Raw genomic sequence first — 27,807 nt, forward strand, 5'->3', positions numbered from 1 at the left:
TGGATAACTGGACCAAGAGTAATGATGCGGGTATCCCTGTTGATGTTGTTTACCTGGACTTCTCGAGAACGTTTGACAGGGTGCCGTTGAGGAGACTCATTGCGAAGCTGAGATGGTTCGGGATAAGAGGTGCACTTCTGGAATGGATTCGAGCTTTCCTGAGTGGAAGAGAGTTCTTTGTGAGGGTTTCTGGATCTGCTTCCACTACTAGACATGTAGCTAGTGGGGTACCTCAAGTGTCCGTTTTGGGACCACTGTTATTTCTTCTTTACACGTCTGATATGCCTACCTTCTTGAGGGTTTTGTGCTCGACGTTTGCGGATGACACTAAGCTTTTTGCTCCTACCACAGACCATAAAATATTGCAAGAAGATCTTAATGCTTTACTCAGATGGTGTAATGATTGGCTGCTATCTTTGAACCTCGACAAATGTGTCGTTCTCCACATTGGTAGGAAGAATCCTCGTACTCGCTATGTGTTGGCTGGACGCCAGCTGAGGCAAACTTCCTCGCACAACGATCTTGGCGTAATCGTTTCCAGCGATTTGAGTTGGTCTGAACACATTCAGAATATTTGTGCTAGGGCTCGAAAGACAATATACCTCATCTCGAGATCATTTCGCTATTGCGACCCCAGATTGTGCAGCAACATATATAAGACCTATGTCCGTCCTATTCTTGAGTTTGCCGGTCCTGTCTGGTGTCCCAATCTCAAGGGTGATGTTGAGTTGTTGGAGTCGGTTCAGCGCTGGGCCACCCGTATACCATATGGACTTATAAGACCCACCTATGATGACCGCTTAAAGATCATGAATTTATCAAGATTTACCGACCGCAGGAATAGAGGTGATCTTATATTCACTTACAGGGCTTTGCACGAGGGTCTTGGTCTTGATTTGTCCGAGCTATATTCACTTAATGTTAACAACCTGAGAGGACATGACTTCAAACTCCGCAAGGAAAATTTCCGGACGACTCCAAGACAGCATTTTCTTACGAACCGAGTTTTTCAAGGTTGGAATGAATTACCAAATGAAGTAGTGAACTCTCCCAGTGTCAATGTGTTTAAGAATCGGTTAGATCTTCTTGGACTGTATGATAACTGATTTAGTTTAGTGACATACTTTATTGATTGTTTTGCTGTTTCGGTTGATTATTGAGAATTTTGTGTTCATTTTTTTTATTGTTATATGCTGAGTCATTTATAGGTTTTTACCTCGACTCTTTACTGTTAATAAATAAATAAATAAATAAATAAAGGATATTTTTGGGTCAACATTTATATAGAACTGACTGAATCTAAGATGTGTAATCGAAATAAATCGACGAGTTACTTTTCTTGACGCCAGTTTCGTCCAATCTCGGTTTATATCCTTGGTGAAATTGGCCCTTGATGTGATAATACATACAGGGTGTCCCAATTAAAATTTGACACCTCCTCCCCCCCCAAAAAAAAACCGAAGAATTTCGAGATTAGACGAAACTGTCATCAAGGAAAGAAACTCGAGAGTCTCTTTGTTTTGTGGTTTCTTTACCCTCATATCTTCACTTCATAGGCAAAGCAGATATCAATTTTAGAAACAATTTCTTCGAATTTTGATCTGAGTTTAAGCTAAGCGGAGTTTATCACAATTTGCTGAAATTGGCCCTCAAAAAACAGGTTAACTTCTGTTTTTAGGTGGAAGAATTTCCATCATAGGTGTGTTCCGAAAAAACCGCCAATATGAGGGTAGCATCAACCCCTAACATTTTTTAATAGTAGGGAAGAGATGTCAATTGTTGGTTAGTTTGAAAGTTATTTATGTTCTGTACTCATCTGTGCGTATTTTCATTAACAGAAGATTTACATAACTTTCAGACATTCTCAAAGTGTCGAAGTATTCTTTGGAATCTTCTATTGCCAATTATTTCAGTAGTCAATTGGTAACTCCTAGTTGATCCACTTGTTTATCCATTTTCTCACCCATAGCTTCCCATTATTTACCACGCAAATTTCCTCCTCAAATTCTTCTAAAATAGCCGTCACAATGAGCTTAAATTGTTTATTAATTTTATTGCGCAGCAGGTTGTTCTTTTTGCAAAATATGTCTCACTTATGAACTCGACTCTCGACTCGAACAGTGCGACCGACTTTTGGAGAGTAGGTAACTGTACCGAGTGTTATTGAAAATTTCTTGTAAAACGTCAAGTATCTGATCACCATTGTACTATGATTTATATCCATAATACACACTGCATTCATTAAAAATCATCATGTCGATTTTAGTGAGCCAACTGTCTGAAAAATATGGAATCACTAATACATTTTTCCTTATTCTCTTATATTTTATGCTATGGAGGAACCCGTCAGACATTGGAAGAGTATTTATAGTTCAAAAAATGGTTCTCGGCAAAAAAGTTGCACCTCCAGAACATCATTTATAGATACTATTTTTTAAGAAGAATAATGTTTCGACTCTCGTCATTCATTCTCAGGGAAACTATTCGACAGAGAGCTCCCTGCTTCTCACTACATGCAAAAAAAAAAGTTTTATTGATGTCAAAATGAAGAAAATCTTAGTAAGCTATAATATCAGCTCGAAGAAGCAGAAAGCTTCTGTATCATATTTTTACCAGTTAACAATCTTTGAAATTCGAAAACAGCAGATGAGAGCAAAATCCGACTTGCAAGTCGGAATTCTGAGTTACAAGTCGGAATTCCGACTTGCAAGTTGGACTTCTGAGTTACAAGTCGGAATTCTGAGATACAAGTCAGAATTCTGAGATGCAATGCAGTAGTGAAGCTAGAATTGTTCGAATGCTTTGTTGCATTCGATTGTTGCCGAATCATGTGAGCAAAATTCCCTCTGTAGAGCAGATTTATCTCATTTAAGGCATGTATAGGCACATTTGGACCCTTAACCTACGCCTACTCTATCTCTTTTCTTTCAAAATTTTTAACGGACGTTATTGATTCTGACAAGCTCACAGAGCTTCTGAGGGGTTCGTCGTAACCAACGGGGAATCAGGATAATATGATAATATAATAATATATCTGTAGTATCCATATATTCTCGTAGGGTGACAATAAGTCGATCGCTTCTTCGTGTTTTGACACGATTTCCGAAGGCCTCTCGCGAGCCCTTTATAGGGATTACTAAGGACTAACGGCCAGTTTCATAATCAAACTTAAAGCCCCTTCAATTTTAAAGCTTTTCTTTAAGCCTACCGAAACTGACACTAAACGGAACTTAAAGTGACTTTGAACTTGATTATGAAACTGGATGTAGGAATTTCGATAAAGTGATCGAATCACTAAGCAGTAAGGAAGGTTTTAAAAAGTGACCAGGAGCATAATTCTCGGGAGTACAAAAATACTCCAACTGCTTTCACAAGCATAGAGCACGAAGCTTTGGGACAGCTCAGCTATGGTGCAACTGAAGAGAAAAATAGAATATCATTTCATTCATCTAAAATTCCTCCAAGAAGCCAAAAACACATTCACGGATCAAATTCAAAAAAACAAGAGTCATTAGACCTATTTTAGCCCTCCTCCTGCCTTGCATCTCAAAATTCCGGCTTGTATCTAAGAATTCCGACTTGCAAGTCGGAATTGTACATTTAGAATTTTTTTTTGGTGTGGCACTTCAGCGCTTTCGTAAATAACATAATAATAAAAAAATTAATAATCAAAAATAAATTCCACCCGAATGTGAGTCATTTCCCATTTCATTGTCGGTTTGTTGTGTTCTTTCAGAATAATATATTAGATTAGAACATACTTTGAAAGAAAAAATTTGTATTTCTTAAACATAGATCGTTCATTTTTCCAAAATTGAAAATAAATATTATTGCAGTCCTGAAGAAGATACCAAAAAGGATCGAAACGTCGATGATTTGAAAAGAAGTGTACCTATGATTCACCCCAACAGCCCTGAATCCAATATCCCCTTCCCCTAATGATAAATTTTGAAAAAGCAAAGATCATGATTAGATTCCATTTTCCGTGAGCCTTTTGGACGAGCCCAAACTTGGTATATGTTTCTTCCAAGCCTAATATCAAAGATTAGGTGGGTTTTATCTCGAAATAAGAGGCGAATCATATAGTTCCAAAATTTGTTTTGCTCTGGAATACCCACGAAATCTATTTATAAATGATTTATAAATGAATATTCACTATAATTGCACGTCGCCAAAATCACCCATGAAAATTCGAAAGATATTGTAGAACTTATGGCTACACTCATTTTAATCATTATATTCTTGAGCTTAGCTGATTCCCCAATCTTGGTTTATCTTAACCTCCCTCCCATTTCAGCTGCGACTGCGCTGTAGGTGTAGGTACAATCGATTATGGCAGATTAAAAGATTTAAAAATTATATATGTGCTATCTTCGAGTGTTATTTTGTTAATATTGGAATGATACTCACTAGATGAAAACTTTCCATATGAGACAACTGCAACAATAATAAATCCTAATAAAGCTAAAATCAAGATTGCCGTAAGAATTTTTTCCATCGTAGTCCTTCGTCCTAGCCATGTTTCGCGGCTGCAAAATTGAAGTTTACATTTATCAAAATATATCTAAATATCAGTATTTTTCATTTATTACGCACTTTTTCATTGAACTGTGTTTGTCTGGCATTATACCTAACCTTTACAATGTCTCGACACTACTGAATAGAAAAGACGAATTTTGTTCAATTTATTCAGATCCCACACTTCTTTTATAATTGAAGTTAACATTGAGAGAATTTCGTCGAATCTGGAGGAAGTGCAGGATAATTGAAAAAATATTCAACGTTTTTTTTTACAGTGATTATTCAATGAAGTGAGATGTACTCTTCCCGAGAATCTACCAGTCTGGTTGCCAAATCGAATAATATTTATGTTCGGTAGCTCAATTAATTAATTACTACAGTCTCTTCAGTCTCATTCGATGAAACAGTAAGTTTTGACAGTATTGACCAATGGACATGAACGTTTCCCCTCAGATTCCACACCTACGGAGAAGTAATATCCATAGCAGTACATTGGTGTTTTAATATATTTTTTCGTCGACCTAAACAAAAAACGACATATAACGTGCTTATTTTCGGACGAAAATGCGACTATTTTTGAAGAAAGTACTTTTCGTCCGTATTCACTTTTCTTCCTTTAACACTTTTCGCCTGCTCTGTTTCTCACTTAGTAACAGATGCGAGTGGCGATTTAATCAATTTGGAAAGCCAGGATTTGATGAAAACTTGTGAAAATTACTGTCATATGCCCTTGTCGAACTAATTCTCTGCGAAATCTGCTACATTTCACGAGTGAATTAAGAACGCGGTTGAATATTAGTATTCATTATAATCAAGAATGGATAGTGATAGCGATATGTAACAGCCCTCCAGAGATCAGGGAATTGGAAACTATGGCCAGGTTGGATTTACAGCACACAAGTGAGTACTTGCTTTCATAAAGGTGTGTGAAGAAGACGAAAAAATGTAATCTGCACCACCAGAAAAACTGTCTAGCCTCGATTATCAATTTGAAGGCTCGACTGTCATAGACATCTTTTCGTCCTGGGTACATAAATACATAACTATTGTTTATATTCATTTTCGTTATAAAAATTCACAAATGAATCTTCTTAGTTTGAAATAACGAAATGTTTCACAATATGGGGAGTGTAATTTTCGTATTTGATGATTTGATTGTTTAAGGCTCATAGTGCTCAGGAAAAATAGAACATTAAAAATACACTTGATCGACCCGAATTCACGTATTTTAAAATACGTGAAGAAAGAAAATATTCGAATTAGATGGTTTAAATATTTTCATTCTTGTATGAATAAAAAGGTCAGCAACAAGAAGTTTATTCAGTGCTGGCACAAAAATAAGGTTGCCATTAAAAAAAATCAACTACCCTCCACCCTTCATAGAGATGTGCATAAAAGCAACAACACAAAATTCTTAGCTCTAGTTATTGATTGTCCATATACAGAAAACTGAACGACACGTTGAAGAAAATAGAAAAGTTCTACACTCTTTCTCGAAACTATAATACGAGGATGTATTGATATTTAGTTAGCCTAGACCAGTTCCATGCATGAAGAAATATTGCGTTACCATAGAAACGAACAATAATTCATTAGAAGTGTCAGTGTGAAGTTTGAGGTCAAAAAAGTAAACCAGAGTTACGCAAAAATTAAAAGAAAGAAGATGTCCACCGAAATTGTGAAAATCGAAAAACTGGAGTATCGAGCCATCACCAAGTACCTGTATTTAAAAGAGTTAAGAGGTAAGCAGATTTACGGAGATATGGTTAATACCCTTGGTGATCAATGTCCTTCGTATGCGAACGTGAAAAATTGGCTGCAAGCTTCAAAAGAGGTAAATTTTCCATTGAAGATAATAGCCGATCGGGAAGGCCAGTTTCTGTGTCAGTCCCCGAAAATATCGATGCAGTTCATGATATGATTTTATCAGACCGTCAGCGTCGATTTGGGATAAAACAGATATCTGAAGCACTGAATATTTCATACCAACGCGTTCATTATAAATAGTTCACGTAGACATGAGAAAAATGGCTACAAAATGGATCTTCAAATGTTTGAATGTTGACCAAAAGCGTGCACTGGTAAAAGCATCACGCGTTCGATCTGTATTCGATTTGAAAACGATGTAGACTTCTTAAACCGAATTGTTACTATGGATGAGACTTGGGTACATTTCAACGATCCAGAAACAAAGCAACAATCGATGGAATTGCGACTCTCTGGTTCTCCAAGAAGTTTCATGTCCAAAAATCTGCTGGAAAAGTTCTTGCTTCAGTTTTTTGGGATTGCCCTGGAATAATCATGATTGATTACTATTCGTCATTACTGACCACTCTACGGGAAAAGATTAAAGAGAAAAGACGTGGAAAGCTATCCAAAGATGTTTTGTTTTTGCAGAACAACGCCCCTGCACACAAATCTCATGTTGCCATTCAAAAAATTCGTGATTTAGGGTTTGAATTACTAGAACACTCCCCTTTTTCACCAGATTCTTCTCCATCCGACTATCATCTCTTTTCTCAACTGAAAAAAAGTTTCAGTGGCCGTAAATTTTCTTCCAACTAGGAGGTAATAAAAGCTGTGGAAGTCTGCTTTGACGAGCAAGAAGAAACGTTTTTTTGAAAGGTCTAGGAGACGTTGCAGGTTCGTTGTAATAAATGTATCCAATTAGGGGGAGAATATGTTGAGTAATAAAATATTCTGACATTGAAATTTTGTTTGGTTCTATAGTAGGCTGAGAATTTTTCAATATATCCTTGTAAGTACATTTTCACACACCAATAATCGATTATAAATATGTATAGCACATTCGCAAGTCGTAGGAATGAATTCAAGTCATTTTCAAATATCAATTAACATTAAACTGTCAATTTCTAAATAGCGCTACCTACAGTGGGCAAAACGAAACTTATCCCTTATCGTCAAAATTGGAAAAACAAAATATAATCAGTTCATACACCATGTTTTAGACATCTTAGAGTAAAACGTTTAAGTTTCATCCATTTTATCACATTCGACATCATGTATTTATTTAACAATAGACAACGTGGATATATTGTCCAAATTTCAATTTCAAATTTTTAATTTTGAATTGAATTGCCAAAAATGAATAGGTACTGAAGCACCATTACATATATTTGAATCGAGAATTGATTAGGTAAGTTTTCGGAAAATATGAGTAGTTCTCAAAATACATAGTTTTCGGGAACTGCAGAAGTTGAAGAATCAATAGTAAAAAAATCTGCAAATTCGAAAGCCCATCCTTCAATACACTTAATCGGTTTTCGAAAGTATTGGAAGAAAAGTCCAACATTTTCAAAACCAGGAACTTGGAAACAAAAACATACTGAGCATAACTTTTCATTCATGGAAGGTTATATTTTTCATTGGAAAGAAACACAACTTTGCAATCTATATTCCAATTAATTTCCTACCTTCATGATAACATTAAATCAAGCCATTGTGTGAAAAAAAATTACCTCTGTTTCTTGTTATCTTCTATGATGTGTTTGAGGTAGGTCGTATTCATCATTCACTCATATTACTATACGAATAACGAAAAAACTCTCAGGCAGGTCAAATTTTGGTAAAAGGGGGACAAATAAGGGTGTTCAAATGAGTTTGATATCACTACCCCTCTAGCCGAAACCCCTAACAGCTCCCATTTTTTAATAGGGAAAAGGGGTCGAGCAGCACCCTGTTGGAAAGGGCAATTCAATTTCCTGCATTAGTGTATTTTTTTTCATCGCATTGTTATTATACAGAGTAACTCAGTATTCCATCAATAACGTTCAGACGCCGAGTTTGGATCTTTGAGGTGGAAAAACCGCTCGAACGGGTCAAAAAATGAATTCGATATCACTACCCCTCTAGCCGCTACCACTTAGAGCAAGAATTTGAACGAAGCTCAAAATTCGGGGTGGAAAGTTATGGATGGCCCACCCTGCATAGTGACAACTTTTTATAATTGAAACTACAATATTGATTTTCTAACCGTTTGCGCTTCAATATGTCACCAGCATCAAAACAATTTCGATAGTCCCTTTGATTTTTCTAATAGTATCAGGTATATTTTTCCATTAAAATCATTCGCATATAATCCTATTATTTTCTTCTTTCAAATAATAAATTCTCGACTTCCTTTAGACCCACTAATTAAGCAATTTATGTACACGTTCAGATTATTCATCAGTGAGAGTTAGTCATCAAGTTAACAAGAACAAAGTGAAGGGAATGCGAATGACTAGGGATATGAAGAAAACGACTGAATTCATTCCATCATATTAATGATTTTTTTTGGCAAATTTTGGTAAATTTTTCACAGAACGCATTTATTCAAATTCTACAGTTGAGTTATTTATAAGTACGTTTCCCCGATTAATATTTATTACTTATTGAAAAACTTTGCTGCTTTTTCAATTTACTAAAAAATTCAGCTGCTTCCTGATGTCTTCGCATTTAACAGTATCAAAATAAACAGCTTTTGTAGTTAACCCTAAGGTTTTCATTGCAACTTCTAGATCACGATATCACGAAAAAAAATGAATGCAATGATAGGCAAATGAAAGTCTCGTTTTGTTCTTTTTTCTCTGAAGAAATGTAGTGTTGTGATTTTTTTATTCGAATTCCACAGGAAGATACTACTCGACTATCATCACAATTTATAATATTTGTGATCGATCACACAATTCGTGGAAAAAAAGAAAATATAATATATGTATTTATATAATAAAAAAAGTGTTAATAAAAATAACTATCAATTTCTGACGCAGAAAATAAATACGGTTACCCAGAGACGACAACGAAACGATCAATTGTACTGTGCAAATTTATCCTGTCGTTCCTCCATTACTCTCTAAAGAAATTAAATCCTTAATTGATTAGATGGCGCTTGCTCTCAATGGAGCTATTTTCGGAAAATTCAAATGTCAGTCTGAGAATTCTGAGTATGGATGAAAGATTCTACTTCTCCTTGAAATGATATAATGCCAGAAACGTAAAAGTATAGGGGAAAGTCTGGTAGTACCGGACATAATACGAAAAAATAGTAAAACATAAATTTATTCTCGAATTTTTCCAAAAAACTTAGTTTGTCCTATAATACGTATGACCCTTTTATACGTCAGAGCATCCCCCATAGACCAATCCATTACACTCACAACCAGAGGCATGGGTTGTCTCTGCTCACAACACTGGATCCAGTCTTCGTCGAAACATTCATGGCAAATGAGAAAATGAGTTTCCTGCTCCCGTATTCTTTAGTTTGAATGAAAATTTTAGTTTCTGTTTTTTTTCAACTAGTTTCGAAACATTTTCATTTAAACCTTCGTTCAAATTTTTTTTTCTCCTTTAGCCTCATTTTCATTTTCCTCTTCCAAGTCATTTATAATGGAGTGCAAGTGAGCACTTTTTTGAAGTAGGTATATTTTTTTTAACTATTCCGTGTTTTGCAGCATTCGGAGCTGGCAAAATTTCTTCGAGATTATCATAAATATTTTTTTGATGAATTCGTTCATCAACAATATTTTCTTTTTGACCATTGGTTTCTAACTTTGGTGGATTGTGCTGAGCATAAAGTATCTTGTTCGTTGATATTTGTTGGAGTATTTTGGTTTTGAGGAGATTTTCTAGAAACTAATGACTTCGGCAATTTTATAACAAAATATTGAAATTATTTTTGTCCGGTCATGCCCGACATGCTCGTGTCCGGTGACACCCAACATGCACCTTGCAATCAATTAGCCATTTACTGGGGAGATATTTGAAATGCAGGGTATTTGTACAGGTTTTCATTCTCACTACTCATTAATGCTTGCATTACACCTATACTTCATTCAATTTTATTTTAGCAGTCGGTTGGCCATGGAAATTTGACACATTTCACTCTGTATAGTACGAAAATGTGGGGTTATGAAGCTTGTCAAAACATTTTTAGGTTTCAAATCAACGCTATGTTGCCCGTTCTACGTAAAAGTTTCTGTTATTACGTGTTCTATCACAATGTCGAATCTCGACAATTGAAGTTTATACAAAATGTTTGAAGGCATACCAAATCCAGATATTTGCATGGACTATACAAGAGATCAGTATAATATCATAATATGCACTAGCTTGAGGAGAGTTAATGTTCGTTATCTTCTTTGGCTTACATCATTTTTAGATTTCAAAAATATTAACCCGAAGATGAAATGCATATGATGCAGTGGTTGGGAATGGGTATCTCCCGAAGGAATTAACAGATAATTACAAAATGTTAAATTCTTCAACAAAAATCATCTTGCATCAATATATAAGTAAAAGGAATTAAAGGAAGTTTCAAGTTAAGATGCAACTTCACCGTTGAACAAAAATTTCACATGAATAAACAAGTAACAGGGCAACTTGCGCGTATTTGTGGCTATTCATCTTAATACATTGATGTAATGATAATAATCAGGTATTTATTAGTACCTGAAGACATTTACATTGTATAGGACAAGTCAAATGAAAAATAGAAAAATCCATTTTAGGGAACTTATTCTCCGACGACATTTATCGAAAATCCTATAGTGAACTTTTCGCATTAATTCGCTCAAACATAAAATTCTCAAATGCCACCACTTTTTTGGGTCTCCCAATAGAAGGAAATTCTTTGTCATCCTCTTCATTCACAATCTTTCTGATTGAGGAAATATTCAGCTTTTTTTTTGGGAATATTTTGTTATATAAACCTTGCCCTAACAATAATAAACACAACAAAGAAAGAATTGTCCAATTTGGTGCGATCGTTTGAACAATAAAGCATTTTGAAGTAAACCATAGATCCTCTTTTATTAATATAGATGTTCGCTACCGTCTGACGTATTGTGGATTTTAGAATATCAGGGTATAACTATTTGAATGAGAGGACCTGAATTCTAAATAGCACTTCCTGAAACCATGTCTCTTTTTTCAATCACTTTCGACATTTTCGAATTTTCGTAATGAAAATTGATATTAGTTGTGGCAACGGCGTTATGACATTAACGACATTTCATGAGTGCCAACCTTACTCCGTTCTAGTTACAAAAACTTGAGAAAATTATTTCATGGCCAACCGACTGCTAAAATAAATTTGAATGAAGTATAGGAACCTAGGAGATCATCTGAACATCTACCAATCAAGAGAAGAGAGGCCTCAAAGTTTATTCTGTCCATGTGTCAAGTTGCAAACTCGTCTTTGAAATAATTGAGAAGGCGGAGGTGTTGGGATACCATATGTGGAACAAGAACTTTGCAATTTACCTTCCACGTTTTCTGCAGCAATTATCTTATAGATAGTTCAGATTCGCTCTAAAACTTGCCTTTAATCGACGTGAAACAATTAAAGATGGTAAATTTGTTGTATGATCTATTTGGCTATTTTCATCAGTTTGGAATATTCACTGCAAGCATTCGCTAGTCGTATTCACGAATTCTTCTGTTATCAATTGAAAAAGTTATTCAGTCACTCCTCATGCGGAGAAGAATTATTTTCAACCATTCTGTCTCAGATTAATACAGGGTTTCGTTATTCAGATGTGACGATTAGGTCGATTCATCATTTTTTTTTAAATTTATCAGCAGTCACTAAATTGTTATACCTACATAATGATAAATGTACTAGAAAAACTCGGAGAATAATCATAACAAAAACTACAACAAATAACAACGGAAATCTAGTGATTTCAGATTCCTCCTTAAAAACAAATCTCTGCTATTTTAATCTGTGAATATGGCAGGCAATGGATAGCCATCTACCGCTCCAGATGTATTTATTTGGAGATGATAATCAACAATGATGGAATAGGCTAATAAACCCTCAAATTTTTTTCCTCAATATTTAAGAATAATTTTTCATATGGAACTTGGTTTTATCATAAACAGATTTCAGCAAGATGTACTTACAGGTTATAATCCCGACTTATATCTGGGGATCTAGAGATCCCGTCTCATAAGTCGGGACTGAAAATAAAATAATTCCTTAGCCCTTCTGCGCCTTCGTAGATGTGTCAAAAATAACAAGGAATTTATTCACCACTGCTTACCTACTAACTGAATTTTTATGATAATTTGGATATTTTTGAGGATTTCGGGAGCGAATCGTTCTAATTTTTTTTTCCAAATTCGGTTGCAGGTACGACAAAACTACAAGAGACCATAAAATTCAGTATAACAACAATGCTTCTACATTTTTTCAAATTAACAGTAGTTAAAAGTTCTGGAGGAAAATAAAGGACAGTGTTCCAGAAAAAATATCACCCTGTAGATTTGCTATCAAAATTGGCACTCACATGGTGTGAAATATCAATTATAATATTTATGCCAAATCTCAATTGAATATCTAAAGACCTGAAGATAATGTAAGAGAAAAAATACAATTTATGATCTCGAAAACTAATCGTTTGTGGTCCTATATTTATGAGACTTTTTCTTACCATTACCCAAGCAATCACCTCCCTCCATTTGAACCTCCAATTTAGGAACAGCCTGTTAATTAATACCTTCGTTTTATACATATTATGAAAAAACGCTTTTTTTTAGGTGTAATATTCTGTACTTGGATCGTTTTTCGAAATATGTGTTATTTAACCCTTATTTTACTTCCAGGTTCCAACAGGCCCCTCAATAGACCTTTCAACGAACCCAAAAACGCAACGATATTTCAGATAAGTAACTACCTAATTAAAAGGAAATAATTTCCTATACGCCGATAATGTAATCGAACGATATATTGCTCTCGACTCCGGTGATTCCCGGTTCTACATGAAATTCAAACTCTGATCCACTGTAGACTATTTATGTACTTTTCACCACTGTTGCCGCTTTTCAATAATTGCAGAAAATTTATGTTGTGAACGTAATGTATATATTTTTTCAATGTTGTACAGAGTGTATCATAATTGAATTGAATCCGATAATCTTGTTCTCACATTATAAAAAATTCTTCTTATCAATATTATTCGCAAATTTTTTTCGCAATGTCCATAACAATCTTTTCTGGTTCGAACCCTTCCTCGACAATCGTCGTAAGAATGGGGGAAAATAGGGTAACACTTTGTCAACATAATCAGTTTCAATAAATTAACTCAATTTTTTCACCCTAAATCGCACAACAGAACAATTTTTTCAAGTGACCTGATGCTACTTATCCGATAGTCTCGGAAGTACGGAATCATTCATTGTCCAGTCATATATTAATGTTTTGTTTCGCATTTCCAATGCAGAAGTCACCTTCCACAGTCCCTTACTTGAAATTTTGTCGAACTTCTAGGGGTTGTAGCTTAGCCATCTTGAATATTTTATATATGCGATTTTTGGTGAAATTACTTATCCTGATGACTTGCTTTATGTCAAAAAAAACCTCATCTTTGAAAACATCCTGTATATCCATTTGAAACGATTATATGATATACAGGGTGTGTCTTTCACTTGTACATATATTTTAGCGGAATATTTCTGAGTTAAAAAATAATTATTTGTGCAAACAGTTGGAAAATGCATTATTTTTCGTAATGAGCGTATACGCAAAATACGATTGCTCGCTCTACTTTACTAAACCCGCATCTTGTTGAGTTTAACCATCATTCAACCAACACTATTGGTTCGAATTGGAAGGCTTCTAAAGGCATGTTGAACACTTGAAAATCAATTAACAATCGATACTACACAACATCGGATGAGTGGAATTTTTTTCCTATCGTGAATAATATCCATTCAAATTATCTATTAAATGTCTAATATATTCAATAACTTTCTGTCAGAAAATCAATATGATCAGGATATATCAAAATTTTGTTGTACAAACCATTTTCCCTTCTGAGGCATTCGCATCTCCCTTGAATAAACATTGCAACATTGCACTTGCACCTTCCATGTCGGATCCTTTAAATACGGGAGTTCATGTTCGACCTATTCAATACAAGTCGAAATATACTGAAATAAATATTCTGATTGAGTGTGCAAATCTTAATTTGTGGTGAGTACTTAACCGAATTAATTTATGAATAATACATGTGGGATAAGATTATCTATCTACTTTTGAATACCTTTTATTTGACATTGGAATTCATTGAAAATTCCGAAATTCTATTATCTTTTATAATATAATAATAATATAATAATAAGTTTATTTCGAAAAATAAACAGAATACATCACAGAGGCGAATTTCCGGTATAGAATTCTGATATTGCTTTTCCTTTTATGAAAACAAGTCATGGTAAAAATCAGTTCCTTCAAAGTTTCAGATTGAAAACTTTTCATGTATGTAGGTAATCATTTGCAGAGATTCTTTTGCGAATCTAAACTGTACAGTGACTTCCGTAAAGTATTTCAGGGATCATGAAAGATTATTCCAAAATAATCTGTTATGGATTCACCGGTTCATTTATGTTTTGAATTATTTCGATTTTTTTCGAAACGAATTATACTCCAGGAATATACTTTTCCATAAAGTAGGGTATGATATGTATTCTAATTGTCGAGTTTTTCGATTCCTTTCAATATCCTGATGAGGATATTATTGTAAAATGAAATTTTCCTAAGAGCACAAAGTAGTTATAAAAATTCAATCAACTATTAATTTGCACGTCCTAACAGTTGAGATTATTTGGTTGAATTTGAATATAATGAATTATAATTTGTCTGGATTTGATCCCATCTTCCATTATTGTCCTGCATTCAAATACATTTTGGATTTTCTGTATGAGATTTTTTAAGAGGTTATTCCTTAGTAATCAATACTGTGTCCTCTGAAAACTGCAGGATGTATAGTTTATCAATAATATCTCTTATCACATCGTGACAGTAAACACTGAACAGCTGGGTAGATAGTGGTGTGCCTAACTATAGGAGTGAATTTTTTTCTTCTTCCTGAGATACATAGGCAGCTGCCTTGTCTCTCAGAATTCTTGTTATAAAATAAAATTAAATATAATTAAAATTATTATATAATTGGTACCACTGAATCATTAGATTTTATTTTTCGCAGAAACATGGTTTTTACTTATGGAATCTGCCAAGCTGCATGTGCCGGTCTTGTAGTGGCCTGCTTTGGTGCTGCCGGATTCACCTTTGGTACAATACCTGGTGCCATAATTGCAGCAACTCCAGCACTGGCAGCGTGTAACACTGCATTCGCTTCCTGCAGCGCCGCCTGCGCTCCCCTTATATTATCCCCCATTTGAAAATTGAATCTAATCAAGTTAGATTCCTTCTGGTTAAGAATTTATAAATACATGTAATAAAGATTTATAAATTAAGATACTTTTATATCATTTAGTTATCCTACCAAAAAATACGAATGTATCCCATTTGGAATAGAAAACGAATTTATAATAGCTATTTATGTAACAAGTACATAAATTATGGCAGAGCGAGCAAAGCGAGCGAGGCCAATAACTTGGGCAAGTCCATAAAGCCTAATTATGTACAAGTTGCATACAAAGCTTTATGTTCGACTGCAATGCAGAAATTTTAATTTCTGAAATGGCTTATCACTGAAAAACATTAAGTGTGCTTTTGATTTCTTTACCTTAGTAACCAGCGACCTTAGCAACCTCAGTAAACACAGTTGTTTACTTCCTTAATTTTGTGACAAACGTCATAATAATCCAAAAAATGGATAGTGCTGGAGGAGAAAGCGTAAAAAATTTAGCCGTAAGCGACAGAGAATCTTTCTTACCCACAAAATCTTGAAGTGCTTATGAGAATTTGTATGCGGCCTATAACAATTGGTGTAAAACGGAGAAAATTGTAAAATCAACAGAAGACACTATTCTGGCTTATTCAATAGTGAATTGAAAGCTCACTAAAGTTCTTCGCTATGGACTACATAAATGAATCAGAAAGTACTAAAATAAGTGTTGCCACCAGAATATTAGGCCAGGAAGTAGTTGATGCTAGCATCAAGAGTATTTCAGATCGAAAACTGTGCTTCCACTTCGAGCTCGACTTCTTCAGGCATGCATTTTCATGATAACAAAGAATGTGTTTTTAATATTCACTACCACACTAATGCTTAGAATAGTTATTCATAATTTCGTTTTAAGGTCGAAGTTCTATTCTTCTTCCTTGAATAAAGTGTTATTTGCATCTAGTATATTTACTTGACAGAATGATAGTGACAGTTTAGTCCAATAAAGTGGTGTCCAATAAAGTAGTCAATTATGGACACTAAACGAATTCATAAATGAAGTGTTTATGATGCAGTCGAACATTAAAGTATTTATAATAAATATTTACAAATTCACCAAATCTTTCATCATTTGATGTCCTAAATTCAGAAGTACAAATTTATGAGCCTCTACCAGGAGGAGCAACTAGGGCATTTTGACCCTAGGCTCCCAAGTTCTTAGGGCGCCACAAACCTCAAGCGTGAGCCATATTTTTCTTCATTTCGTGGAGTGCTAGAGTTGATGTTGTACCTTGTTTCTCTGTTAAATAATTTCTATCAAGTTAGTTTGTCAAATTTTAAATATTAGAATCAAGATAGGATTGACGGTTTCTATAGTTGTAGGAAAGATTGAATGAAAAAGTTTCTCTAAAAAATAAGTACGATTGCTAAGTAAGTACAGTCTATTAAGCAGTCATATCGAGCTATTGAACAAACTCCTCTTGAAAAAATATATTCTAGCATTCTTGATGTTTCGAGTTTCGATAACTTTTTCAGAAGAAACTGAACCCAATCGGAAATATAGGTTGATATTTTATAATTGATTAGTTCAGGTCCTACAAATTCATTTTACTTCTGTATAACAGAGGCAGATTATTAGGGCAATGAATGAAATTCTTCAAAGGTCTATGTAAAGGACTAAGAAAACACACTTCTAGATTTGACAGAAGATGTTGAAACCTGCTGTAAGAGGTTGTTGGATATCGATTGTATACCTTTGTCATTACAGCTGAACTGAACCAACAAAAAAAAAGAAAAGATTTCTTGATCATTCGAAAAGCCTAACTACATATTTGATTCAAATGAATCACGATTTAAAGTTGAAATACAGGGTGGCCATTTGAAAACGAAACAGACGAGATTACAGACGAAATAAATTTTTTCGATAGAAATGCTCGGACAGATCGATTTCTGTTTGGAGGGGGACAACTTAAGATGTAGGTTACGGACGCATAGCGCTTCAACCCTTGCTACTACAACCCTCACTCCCAATTTTTGAATAGGGAAGATGGGGTGAGTGATACCTCATTTGAAAGGTATTTTTATACTGATTTCAGCACAGTAATTGTTTCTTCATTTTATGCATTAGTTCTCGAAATATTCTTAACTAAGTATTTGAAAATGAAGTGGTGTTTTCATGGCACTTGTAGTGTTTTTTTGTGAAAAACCGACATTTTGAGCGTTCGCAACGGCAGTTTCGTGCGGGCAAGTATCACTTTCCGCACTTGATAGGAAAATAACTATTTTCATCGTAAAATATGAATATGGAGAAAATTTTCTTACGAAACAAGGTTCAGGTTGAAGGGTGGCTTTTACTACTCCTTGCAAAATCATAGAAGAACACCAGCAAACATGTTTTTTAATACATTCTCGCCTGCATAAAATATCTGTTTGACATAATTCTTGTTATTCTTTTATTGAAAAAAAATTTTTTTTCAAGTAAACTTTTAGAGGGCTGTAAGTAAGCAGTGGGGCTCAAAAAAGAAAAGTTTATATGGAAGACCCGCCCTATTTTTGACAAGGAATCATCCCCTAAATGTTTTCGGAACTTTTCATATACACTCTGTATAGAAGGTGTTTTCTTTTCAATCGAATACAGTTTTATCTTGAAAACATTTGTATTTTTTGGATAGGATAATTAAATGATATGAAACTATCTGAATTTATAAATCTTTATTACATGTATTTATAAATTCTTAACCAGAAGGAATCTAACTTTATTAGATTCCATTTTTAAATTGGAGATAACAATAGTGGAGCACAGGCGGCACTACAAGAGGCGAACGCAGTGTTACAGGCCGCCAACGCTGGAGTTGCAGCAATTATGGCACCTGGGACTGTTCCGAAAGTGAAGCCCGCAGCGCTGAAGCAAGCCACCACAAGGCCGGCACATGCAGCTTGGCATATTCCGTACGTGAGAACCATTTTTCTGCAAAAAATAAAAACTGATTAAGTCAAGAATTAATCCTTATATAATACAAACTTCTAAATTTTTTCCTAGGAATCATATACTACTGTAAAATTAGTGGTAATTCGTATCATCTTTAGAATTAGAACATGGAATATAATACAAATATAACGTGAGTTCAAAAAAATCGTCGTCAAGTAGGCTATTTTGAACGTCGATATTTCGTGTCTAAACGTAATTCTCAACTTGTGTTGCACTCTTTTCCAGGAGAAGTGTCATTTTAGCATTTTGAATTGTTGTTGAAATAAAATTATCAGCAAATTATAAAGATGGATTTTACGGACGTGTGAAAAGCTTTTACTATTAATTGAATCCTACTTCAAAGTTGGGGAGAAAATAAAAGGAGAATGGAAATACTCTGTTCCGGTGACTTCATGAAGCCAATCCCAATGTTGTAGTAGATCATTATCAATTTTTCCATAGTACTGTTTTGCGATGTGTTGACTAAACAGTTATGTTCAAACTTAAAAGGAAGTGGTCGACCAAAGAGGAAAACTCCCGAGCTCATCAATAATGAAAATATTATGACAGAAGCTCCACAAACATCTGTTCAGGTTTTATCTCAAGTAGCTGCAGTATGCGTTGGCATATACCACACGATTTTGAAAAAAGATATCCATTTGTTTTCATAAAGATTGACATGTTATCAGAAAATTGAAAAGGTTGTGATTACCTACACTTGTAGCATCCAAGAAAAATTGGAGTTCGGTATGCATTTTCTAACAATCGCACTTTGAGTTTACCGGGAACGCCCGCTAGGCCATCCACAAACTGTATATAAAGGTGTTCCACTATGAAATGAGACAGATTCTGCAAACTTTATTCTAGAATATGAGGCAAGCTGTTTCTTACACCCAAATTAAAGATATGTATATCGTTTGATGGAGTGACCATATTCGGCCAAAATTAAATTCAATGCTACAAGTCCACAATTTCAAATATTCTGAGTGGAGAAAAAATAAACCGTCACGCCTAACCTCCCTAAAACACTCATTTTTTCGAAAAATTAAACACCCTGTTTGACCGGCAATATTTCAATCTTTACGAACTTGGGCAATTAGTTTTCATTATAAAAAATTAGATTTCCATCTATGTATTTCCTAAATAGAGATATGGAATACTAATCTACTGTTGCGGGGTCCTTTCAATTTTTTATGAACTGCTGCATAATAATATCGATTTTCAGAATCATTAGTATAGCTGTTTGGTTTTACAACAACCTACGCATCAGATATAATAATATAATTCATAATTCAGAGATCCGAACGTTAATGAGAACTCTATCAAATTAATACTTAAAACTTTTTTATTCGAAATATAACATTATAAATGTTTTCTTCCCTCTGATGAAGTATTGATTTCAACTATTTCGTATAGTTCCAAACGATATAAACCTACATATGTGTAGGTACATATGTAGGTACGTACATATGTAGGTTCATATCGTTTGGAAATATACGAAAAACTGAAAATCATGTTTCATGCATCAGAGAAAAGAGTACATTTATAATATTATACTTCGAGTAACAAGGTTTTAAATATACTGTATAAGGGAGGTTTCGTAAACGAATTATTAATTGCATTATGTCCATAGTAAAAAAGTGAAATTATTCCTAATAATTATTATCAGAAAGTTCCAAATTTTTCGAAAGGAAAATAATCGGACTAAATCAATACACTGAAAAGTGTATATGAGTTTTCTGAAGAAGAGAAGATTTTGAAATTTTTGAAGAAAATTACATATCCGGAGAGGAGCATTTGGAAGAAGTAATTTTCAAATGTTACTGGCTCCATATTATTCTAAATATTCAGCTTTATAATTCCCTCAAATATAAAATCAAGCCATTAAACACACAAAATCTAAGAAGTACTCACCACACAACACAGGTAGTATACTCTCAGAAAAACTCGATTTAAATTGAATACGCCACTGATGAACTGCTGTATTTAAAGGATTTTCAGGCGACGCTTGGGTGGAACTGCAGTGTTGCAATGTTGAAATTCTAGAGAGGTGCGAATTGAATTCAACTGGGTAAGTCTTTCATGAAATAGAGTTTGAATTTATTGTAATGAAAAAATTGGGTGAAAAAAATCAAATTTTTCCAAAATTACATAGCGAAAAGTCCAAAATTCTCGGCCTATACAGGTGGGGCGGAGAGGACAAAATGCCCAGAAAGTAATACGCAAAAGGTTGATATGAATTTTCTGGGTCTCCCAACTCCACGAAGCCATTGATATGGGGTAAATTCCGGCCTTAATTTCACTCAACTTTCCAAAGTATTTCCTCAAAGTGATGTTAATTCCTTCCTACAGGTAGGTCACATCATTTGCCCCAGCCTGCAATTCCTGGGGATTAGGGATTGATCCCCCATTACATTAGCGAACACATAAGTAAATTTTCTTAGAGTTAACCTTGAATTCACAATTTACAAAGCAAAATGTGCTCATTCAAAGTACGCGTTATATAGCCGGAAAACCCAGGAAATCTAACCGAATGGTATCTTAGAACTTAGGGCCTGTTCCGATATTGCTAGTTTTACTGACCAGCAATTGAATAACAAAAGAACACGAACGACTGGGCCAATAGGCATCGTCTCTGAAATACTGACAGTACTGTTCAAGAATATCGGAACAGACGGATAGATACATGGAATGGAAAATAAACATTCCAAAGACTGGAGTGAGATAGTTGCTTAGTGTCGCCAATCACAATTGAAACATTTGCTTTAGTTATAAACATTTCTGACATGCTTCAATTTCGAACATTTTCAAACATAACGTTTGAGATAAATAATGAACGCGAACTTTCTGTAGTTAATGAAAAGTGGCAACACTGAAGGAACCTGACACCTACGGATAGAGAAGTTTTGAGTGGTTCGAAGTCTGAATTCCGTAAAGAACGGGGAATCACCGGAGTCGGCAGATACGGAATAATCTGGATCGAAATAACATCGCATATATTTTTACGTTTTATCAATGCATTGCGTTGGGTTCGTTCGAGGTCAACAGTCGTACTATACCCAAAATAAATATATATGCAACAATATTAAACATTGTAATATTGAATTGATTCTCTATACGATAAATATTCCGGTAAAATTGAATAAGCGATGCGAAAATTCGATATGAAGTTATGGAGAAATTTGTGGAGATTACAGACAATTTCAGTTCATCATTTTTTTAAATTCTATACTCTACCTTTATGAAAGTGACAATCGTTATAATGATCAAATAATAAATTACTACAGTGGACAAAATGTACCTACATAATATAGTATACGAGTAGTACAGAGACAACCGATTTTGAGAAACCAATTGAAGAAAAATTTCAGCAGTATGTATGTGGTTGGTCGGAAAATTAATTATAAATTATAACTGTATGGATATTAGTCAAGAAAACTCGTTGAAAGTTCCAGAACAGGTTGGTTTTATTGGTGGAAAATGATTTTTACGATTTTTGGTTGAACTATTATAGCTTGCATAAAAAAATTTGAAAGTGAGAGTGTTAGATCATTGCAATATCTAGAACTTTTTCATATTCGCCAATTTTCAACACAACCTCAAATTCATGGAGAAAAACGCATTCAACCGATTCTCTGTTTCAATTTTTTACTCCAACAAAAATATTTCAATTCAGTTGAAAGATTCTGATAATATAGATTACCATTTGTTAAATGAGCATTAATATTCTTGAAACGAAATATGCGTTTTTGTATTTTTCTAGATTCGTAATTGGAAAACAAAGCCGAATCTTAAAAGCAAACATTTTTTGTCGAAATTTCGAATTTTCCACCCCTTACAAAATCATAGAAGAACACCAGCAAACATTTTTTTAATGCATTCTCGCCTGCATAAAATATCTGTTTGACATCATTCTTGTTATTCTTTTATTGAAAAAAATTGCTTTTCAAGTAAACTTTTAGAGGGCTGTAAGTAAGTAGTGGGGCTCAAAAAAGAAAATTTTATATGGAAGACCCACCCTATTTTTGACAAGGAATCATCCCCTAAATGTTTTCGCAACTTTTCATATACACTCTGTATAGAAGGTGTTTTCTTTTCAATCGAATACAGTTTTATCTTGAAAAATCTTATTTTCAACAGTTTTTGAAAAAAGTGCCTAGTGCTTAGTACTGGAAAAATCGAAATACTTTCACGAAGTGCTTAGTAATCCTTTTCTGAAAAATCGGTACTTAGTTCTCCAGATTCAGGAACACTTTTTGTCAGAATTGTCAGAGCTTGGTGCTCAAAGCAATCTAAATACCTATAGAATTTAAGAATTTCATCTGAAAAGCTTGAATAATTGCTTGGATATTAGTTGATCAATTTACCTTGTGTGAACATTTGTATTTTTTGGATAGGATAATTAAATGATATAAAACTATCTGAATTTATAAATCTTTATTACATAAATTTATAAATTCTCAACCAGAAGGAATCTAACTTTATTAGATTCCATTTTTAAATTGGACATAACAATAGTGGAGCACAGGCGGCACTACAAGAGGCGAACGCAGTGTCAACGCAGGCCGCCAACGCTGGAGTTGCAAAAATTATGGCACCTGGGACTGTTCCGAAAGTGAAGCCCGCAGCGCTGAAGCAAGCCACAAGGCCGGCGCATGCAGCTTGGCATATTCCGTACGTGAGAACCATTTTTCTGCAAAAAATAAAAACTGATTAAGTCAAGAATGAATCCTTTTATAAGACAAACTTCTAAACGTTTTCCTTGGAATCATATACTGCAGTAAAATTAGTAGTAATTCGTATCCTCCTTAGACATAGAACATGGAATAAATAAAAATATAACGTGAGTTCAAAAAAATTCGTCGTCAAGTAGGCTATTTTGAACGTCGATATTTCGTGTCTGAGCGTAATTCATAGCTTTTACTGTACTATTTTTCAGGTGAACTGTCATGTTACAAGTTAGCATTTTGGATTGTTGAAAATATTTTAGATCCAACTATTGATGAAACCAAACTATCAGAACAATCGCACTTTGAGTTTACCGGGAACGCCGGTAGGCCATCCACAAACTGTATATAAAGGTGTTCCACTATGAAATGAGACAGATTCTGCAAACTTTATTCTAAAATATGAGGCAAGCTGTTTCTTACGCCCAGTGTATCACATGTTGATTAAAGATATGTACCTATATCGTTTGATGAAGTGACCATATTTGACCAAAACTAAAATGCAATGTTACAACTATACAATTTGAAATATTCTGAGAAGAGAAAAATAAACCATGCTTAACATCTCTAAAACGCTCAGTTTTACAAAAAATTAAACACCCTGTTTGAACGGCAAAATTTTAATCTTTTCGAACTTAGGAAATTAGTTCTCATTCAAAAAAATGTAGATTTCCATCTAATTCCTAAATAGAGATATGGAACTCTGCGCTACTGTTATGGGTCCTGTCAATTTTTATGATATAATAATATCGATTTTCAGAATCATTAGTATAGCTGTTTCGTTTTACAGCAACCTACTCATCAGATAATTCACAGATCCGAACGTTAATGAGAATTCGATCAAATTAATACTTAAAAGTTTGTTATTCAAAATATAACATTATAAATGTATTCTTTCCTCTGATGAAACATGATTTCAAATTTTTTGTACAGTTCCAAACGATATAATCCTACATATGTGTAGGTACATATGTAGGTGCTTACATAATGTAGGTGCATATCGTTTGGAAAAATACCTAAAACTGAAAACCATGTTTTATGCATCAGAGTCAAAAATACATTTATAATGTTCTATTTCGAATAACAAAGTTTTGAGTATACTGTATACGGGAGAGTTTATAAACGGATTATTAATTGCAATATGTCCATAGTAAATAAGTGAAATTATTCCTAATAGTAATGATTCTAATCAGAAAGTTCCAAATTTTTCAAAAGAAGTTGAGTTTCAGGTCCAAAATACATTATAACAAAACACCGAAAAATAATCGGACTAAATCAATACTGAAAAGTGTAAATGACTTTTCTGAAGAAACGAAGATTCTTAAATTTTCTAAGAAAATTACATATCCGGAGGAAAGCATTCGAAAGAAGTAATTTTCAAATGTTACTGGCTTCATATTATTCTAATAAATATTCAGCTTTATAATTCTCTCAAATATAAAATCAAGCCATTAAACACACAAAATCTAGGAAGTACTCACCACACACAGTATACTCTCAGAAAATTTCGATTTATTGAATACGCCACTTGATGAACTGCTGTATTTAAAGGATTTTCAGGCGACGCATGGGTGGAAGTGCAATGTTGCAATGTTAAAATTCTAGAGAGGTGCAAATTGAATTTCTTGTAATGAAAAAATTGGGTGAAAAAATCAAATTTTTCCAAAATTACATAGCGAAAAGTCCTAAATTCTCGGCCTATACAGGTGGAGAGCATAAAATGCTCAGAAAGTAATATGCAAAAGATTAATATGAATTTTCCGAGTCTCTCAACTCCACCAAGCCATTGATATTATGGTATTATGGGGCTATATTGCAAGGATTGGTAGTATTGGTACCAATCAATGCAACTGCAATTCCTGGGGATTAGGGATTGATCCCCCATTGGCCAACACATAAGTAAATTTTCTTGGATATAACCTTGAATTCACAATGGACGGAGGCTTATGTTGCCTAGTTTTCGTTCAGCCACGTTTCAGCGCTCTTTTACGTTCAACGCTGTGAAGCTCTACAATGAGCATGCTCATATGTATGAGTTGACCTCCGTGAGTTCGCTGAGGTCGGCATTAAGGAGACGGTTGTTGTTGTTGACCGAACAAAGCTGTTAAAAATGTTTTATTTCATGTACTTTATTAGAAAAATTAATTGTTTTTTTTTTGTATGTATTTGGAAGGGTTAAGTTGAGTAGCTTATGCTAGACTTCGCCCTTGTTCTGTGAAAGGATGTATTTTTTTTAACATTCAAATAAAGGCACTATTATTATTATTATTATTATTATTATGTACAAAGCGAAATGTGCTCATTTAAAATACGAGTCATCTAGCCAGAAAACCCGGGAAAGTATTTTGTATTTTTTACAATAGCTATCTTTTTCTTAGTTAGTGTTTGCAAGAGCTTAGCAGAAATACGTTCATTACGAGAAATAATGCTCTTTTCAACTGGTTGCACAAATAACTATTTTACATATATGTAATTACTTGTTCAAAGCTACCTGACGTACCTACTTCAATAAGGTCTCCCGTTAACTATTTTTTCAGTAGAAACAAGGAAATGCCAAGAAAATTGTTTTCTGCGGTGATGATGGCTATCAACATACTCTCGTGAAAAAAATGGAATACTTATATTGCCATCATCACTGAAAAGGAGAATTTTCTTGACCTTAAATTAGGTATAAAAATTTCTGACATGCTTCAATCTCGAACATTTTCAAACATAACGTATGAGAAAAATACTGAATTCCGCGAACTTTCTGTACTTAATGAAAAGTGGCAACCGTGAGGGAATCTGATCCTACGAAAATAGCGGTTTCAAGAGGTTCGAAGTCTGAATTCCATAAATAGTCCGGGAGGCAGGGCCTTTTTTCAAGGAATTTCATCCCGGCTGAAATTAATACTGTATGTTGTAGTCACATTGCAAATGATTTTATCCCGGCTGAAATTTTTTATATGTAATATTAATGTTGAAGAGAAACAAAATAGTGAAGTCAGCCGATAGGCGGAGGGTGGAAAATACGTCAGTCGAGCGCGTGAACTGGGGAAAAAAATTTGATAATCAAGTGATTTCATCCCGAATGAAAACACCTCCATATGATTTCTTACATATATGGAAATGTGAAAATGACCGTCAGCTGCGTGTCTAGCGGGGGAAAGAAAGACCGTCAGTCAGAGCAAAAATGTATGAGCGCGCTCATGAATTTATACGGCGCGCGGAATTTTCAATCACAGAACACACCCATCTTGACTTACTTTATGTTTTCAATGATCTGACTCATAGACAAACTGATCTGACTATAGCCTAGTTCTCAGAGCTTCGTAGTGTCGCCAGCGACAATCCCCACTCCTTCCTACACAAATGTATGAGCGCGCTCATACATTTTTGCTCTGACTGACGGTCTTTCCCCCGCTAGACACGCAGCTGACGGTCATTTTTATATTTCCATATATGTAAGAAATCATATGGAGGTCTTTTCATTCGGGATGAAATCACTTGACTTTCAAATTTTTTTCCCAAGTTCACGTGCTCGACTGACGTATTTTACACCTTCCGCCGATCGGCGGACTTAAACTTAACTTAAATTTCAGCCGGGATAAAATCACTTGAAATTTTGCATTTTTTCCCAAGTTCCGCCGCCTCCCACGCCCGTCATGTGCAATGTGACTACAACCTACAGTATTAAATTCAGCCGGGATGAAATTCCTTGAAAAAAAATCCCCTGCCTCCCGGACTAAAAGAACGGGGAATCACCGGAGTCGACAGATCCGGTATAATCTGGATCGAAATAACATTGCATATGTTTTTACGTTTTATTTTATGAATGCGTTGCGTTGGGTTCGTTCAATGTCAACATTCGTACTATACCCAAATTAAATATATATGCAACAATATTAAACATTGTAATATTGAATTGATTCTCTATACGATAAATATTCCGGTAAAATTGAATAAGCGTTGCGAAAATTCGATATGAAGTTATGGAGAAATTTGTGGAGATTACCGACAATTTCAGTTCATCATTTTTTCAAATTCTAACCTCTACCTATATTGTAATAGTGGTAATCGTAATAATGATTGAATAATAAATTACTACAATGGACAAAATGTACTTACATAATATAGTATGTGAGTAGTACATGGTGGGCAAAATTCGTAGTCTACTGAAGGGATCTCGAGAACTATAGCAGCTAGAAGAAAACGGCGACACATTCTCGAGCTCTTTTTTCCTGACTATTCCAAATCTGAAAACAGATCCAGCCTAACGGTCATAGATTTTGAGTTATGAACGAAAATTGAGAAATTATTGTCATTTTTAACGAAGCTGAATAACTCGCTTATTTGAATTCGTATTTGAAATCCGTTATAACATTCGATAGGCACTTTTTATGAGGAATTCGACTATGATATTATTGATATTAATAAATTTTTTGATCCAGTCATTTTCACAGAAGGTTGAGTTCACATA

At 34.4% G+C, this 27,807-nt stretch overlaps 2 protein-coding genes across 2 annotated transcripts in view; both read right to left on the minus strand.

Annotated features, from left to right (window-relative positions):
* LOC123311861 (neprilysin-2-like) overlaps nucleotides 1-4,751 on the minus strand; it is a 36,040-nt gene extending 31,289 nt beyond the window's left edge. The window contains exons 1-2 of the mRNA XM_044895965.1: nucleotides 4,597-4,751; nucleotides 4,411-4,529 (exon numbers count right to left, since the gene is read on the minus strand). Of these exons, the coding sequence (XP_044751900.1) occupies nucleotides 4,411-4,529; nucleotides 4,597-4,625 (148 nt within the window). The 5' untranslated portion in view covers nucleotides 4,626-4,751. The remainder of the gene's footprint in view (nucleotides 1-4,410; nucleotides 4,530-4,596) is intronic.
* Nucleotides 4,752-18,350: 13,599 nt separating this feature from the next.
* LOC123311792 lies at nucleotides 18,351-19,363 on the minus strand. The gene is made up of 2 exons (XM_044895883.1): nucleotides 19,338-19,363; nucleotides 18,351-18,621 (listed from the first exon to the last, which is right to left on the minus strand). Exons 1-2 carry the CDS (start codon nucleotides 19,346-19,348, stop codon nucleotides 18,426-18,428), a joined length of 207 nt encoding a protein of 68 aa, XP_044751818.1. The 5' UTR covers nucleotides 19,349-19,363; the 3' UTR covers nucleotides 18,351-18,425.
* Nucleotides 19,364-27,807: the final 8,444 nt, after the last annotated feature.

The sequence above is a fragment of the Coccinella septempunctata genome, chromosome 4 (assembly GCF_907165205.1).
Source record: "Coccinella septempunctata chromosome 4, icCocSept1.1, whole genome shotgun sequence".
Taxonomy (NCBI): domain Eukaryota; kingdom Metazoa; phylum Arthropoda; class Insecta; order Coleoptera; family Coccinellidae; genus Coccinella; species Coccinella septempunctata.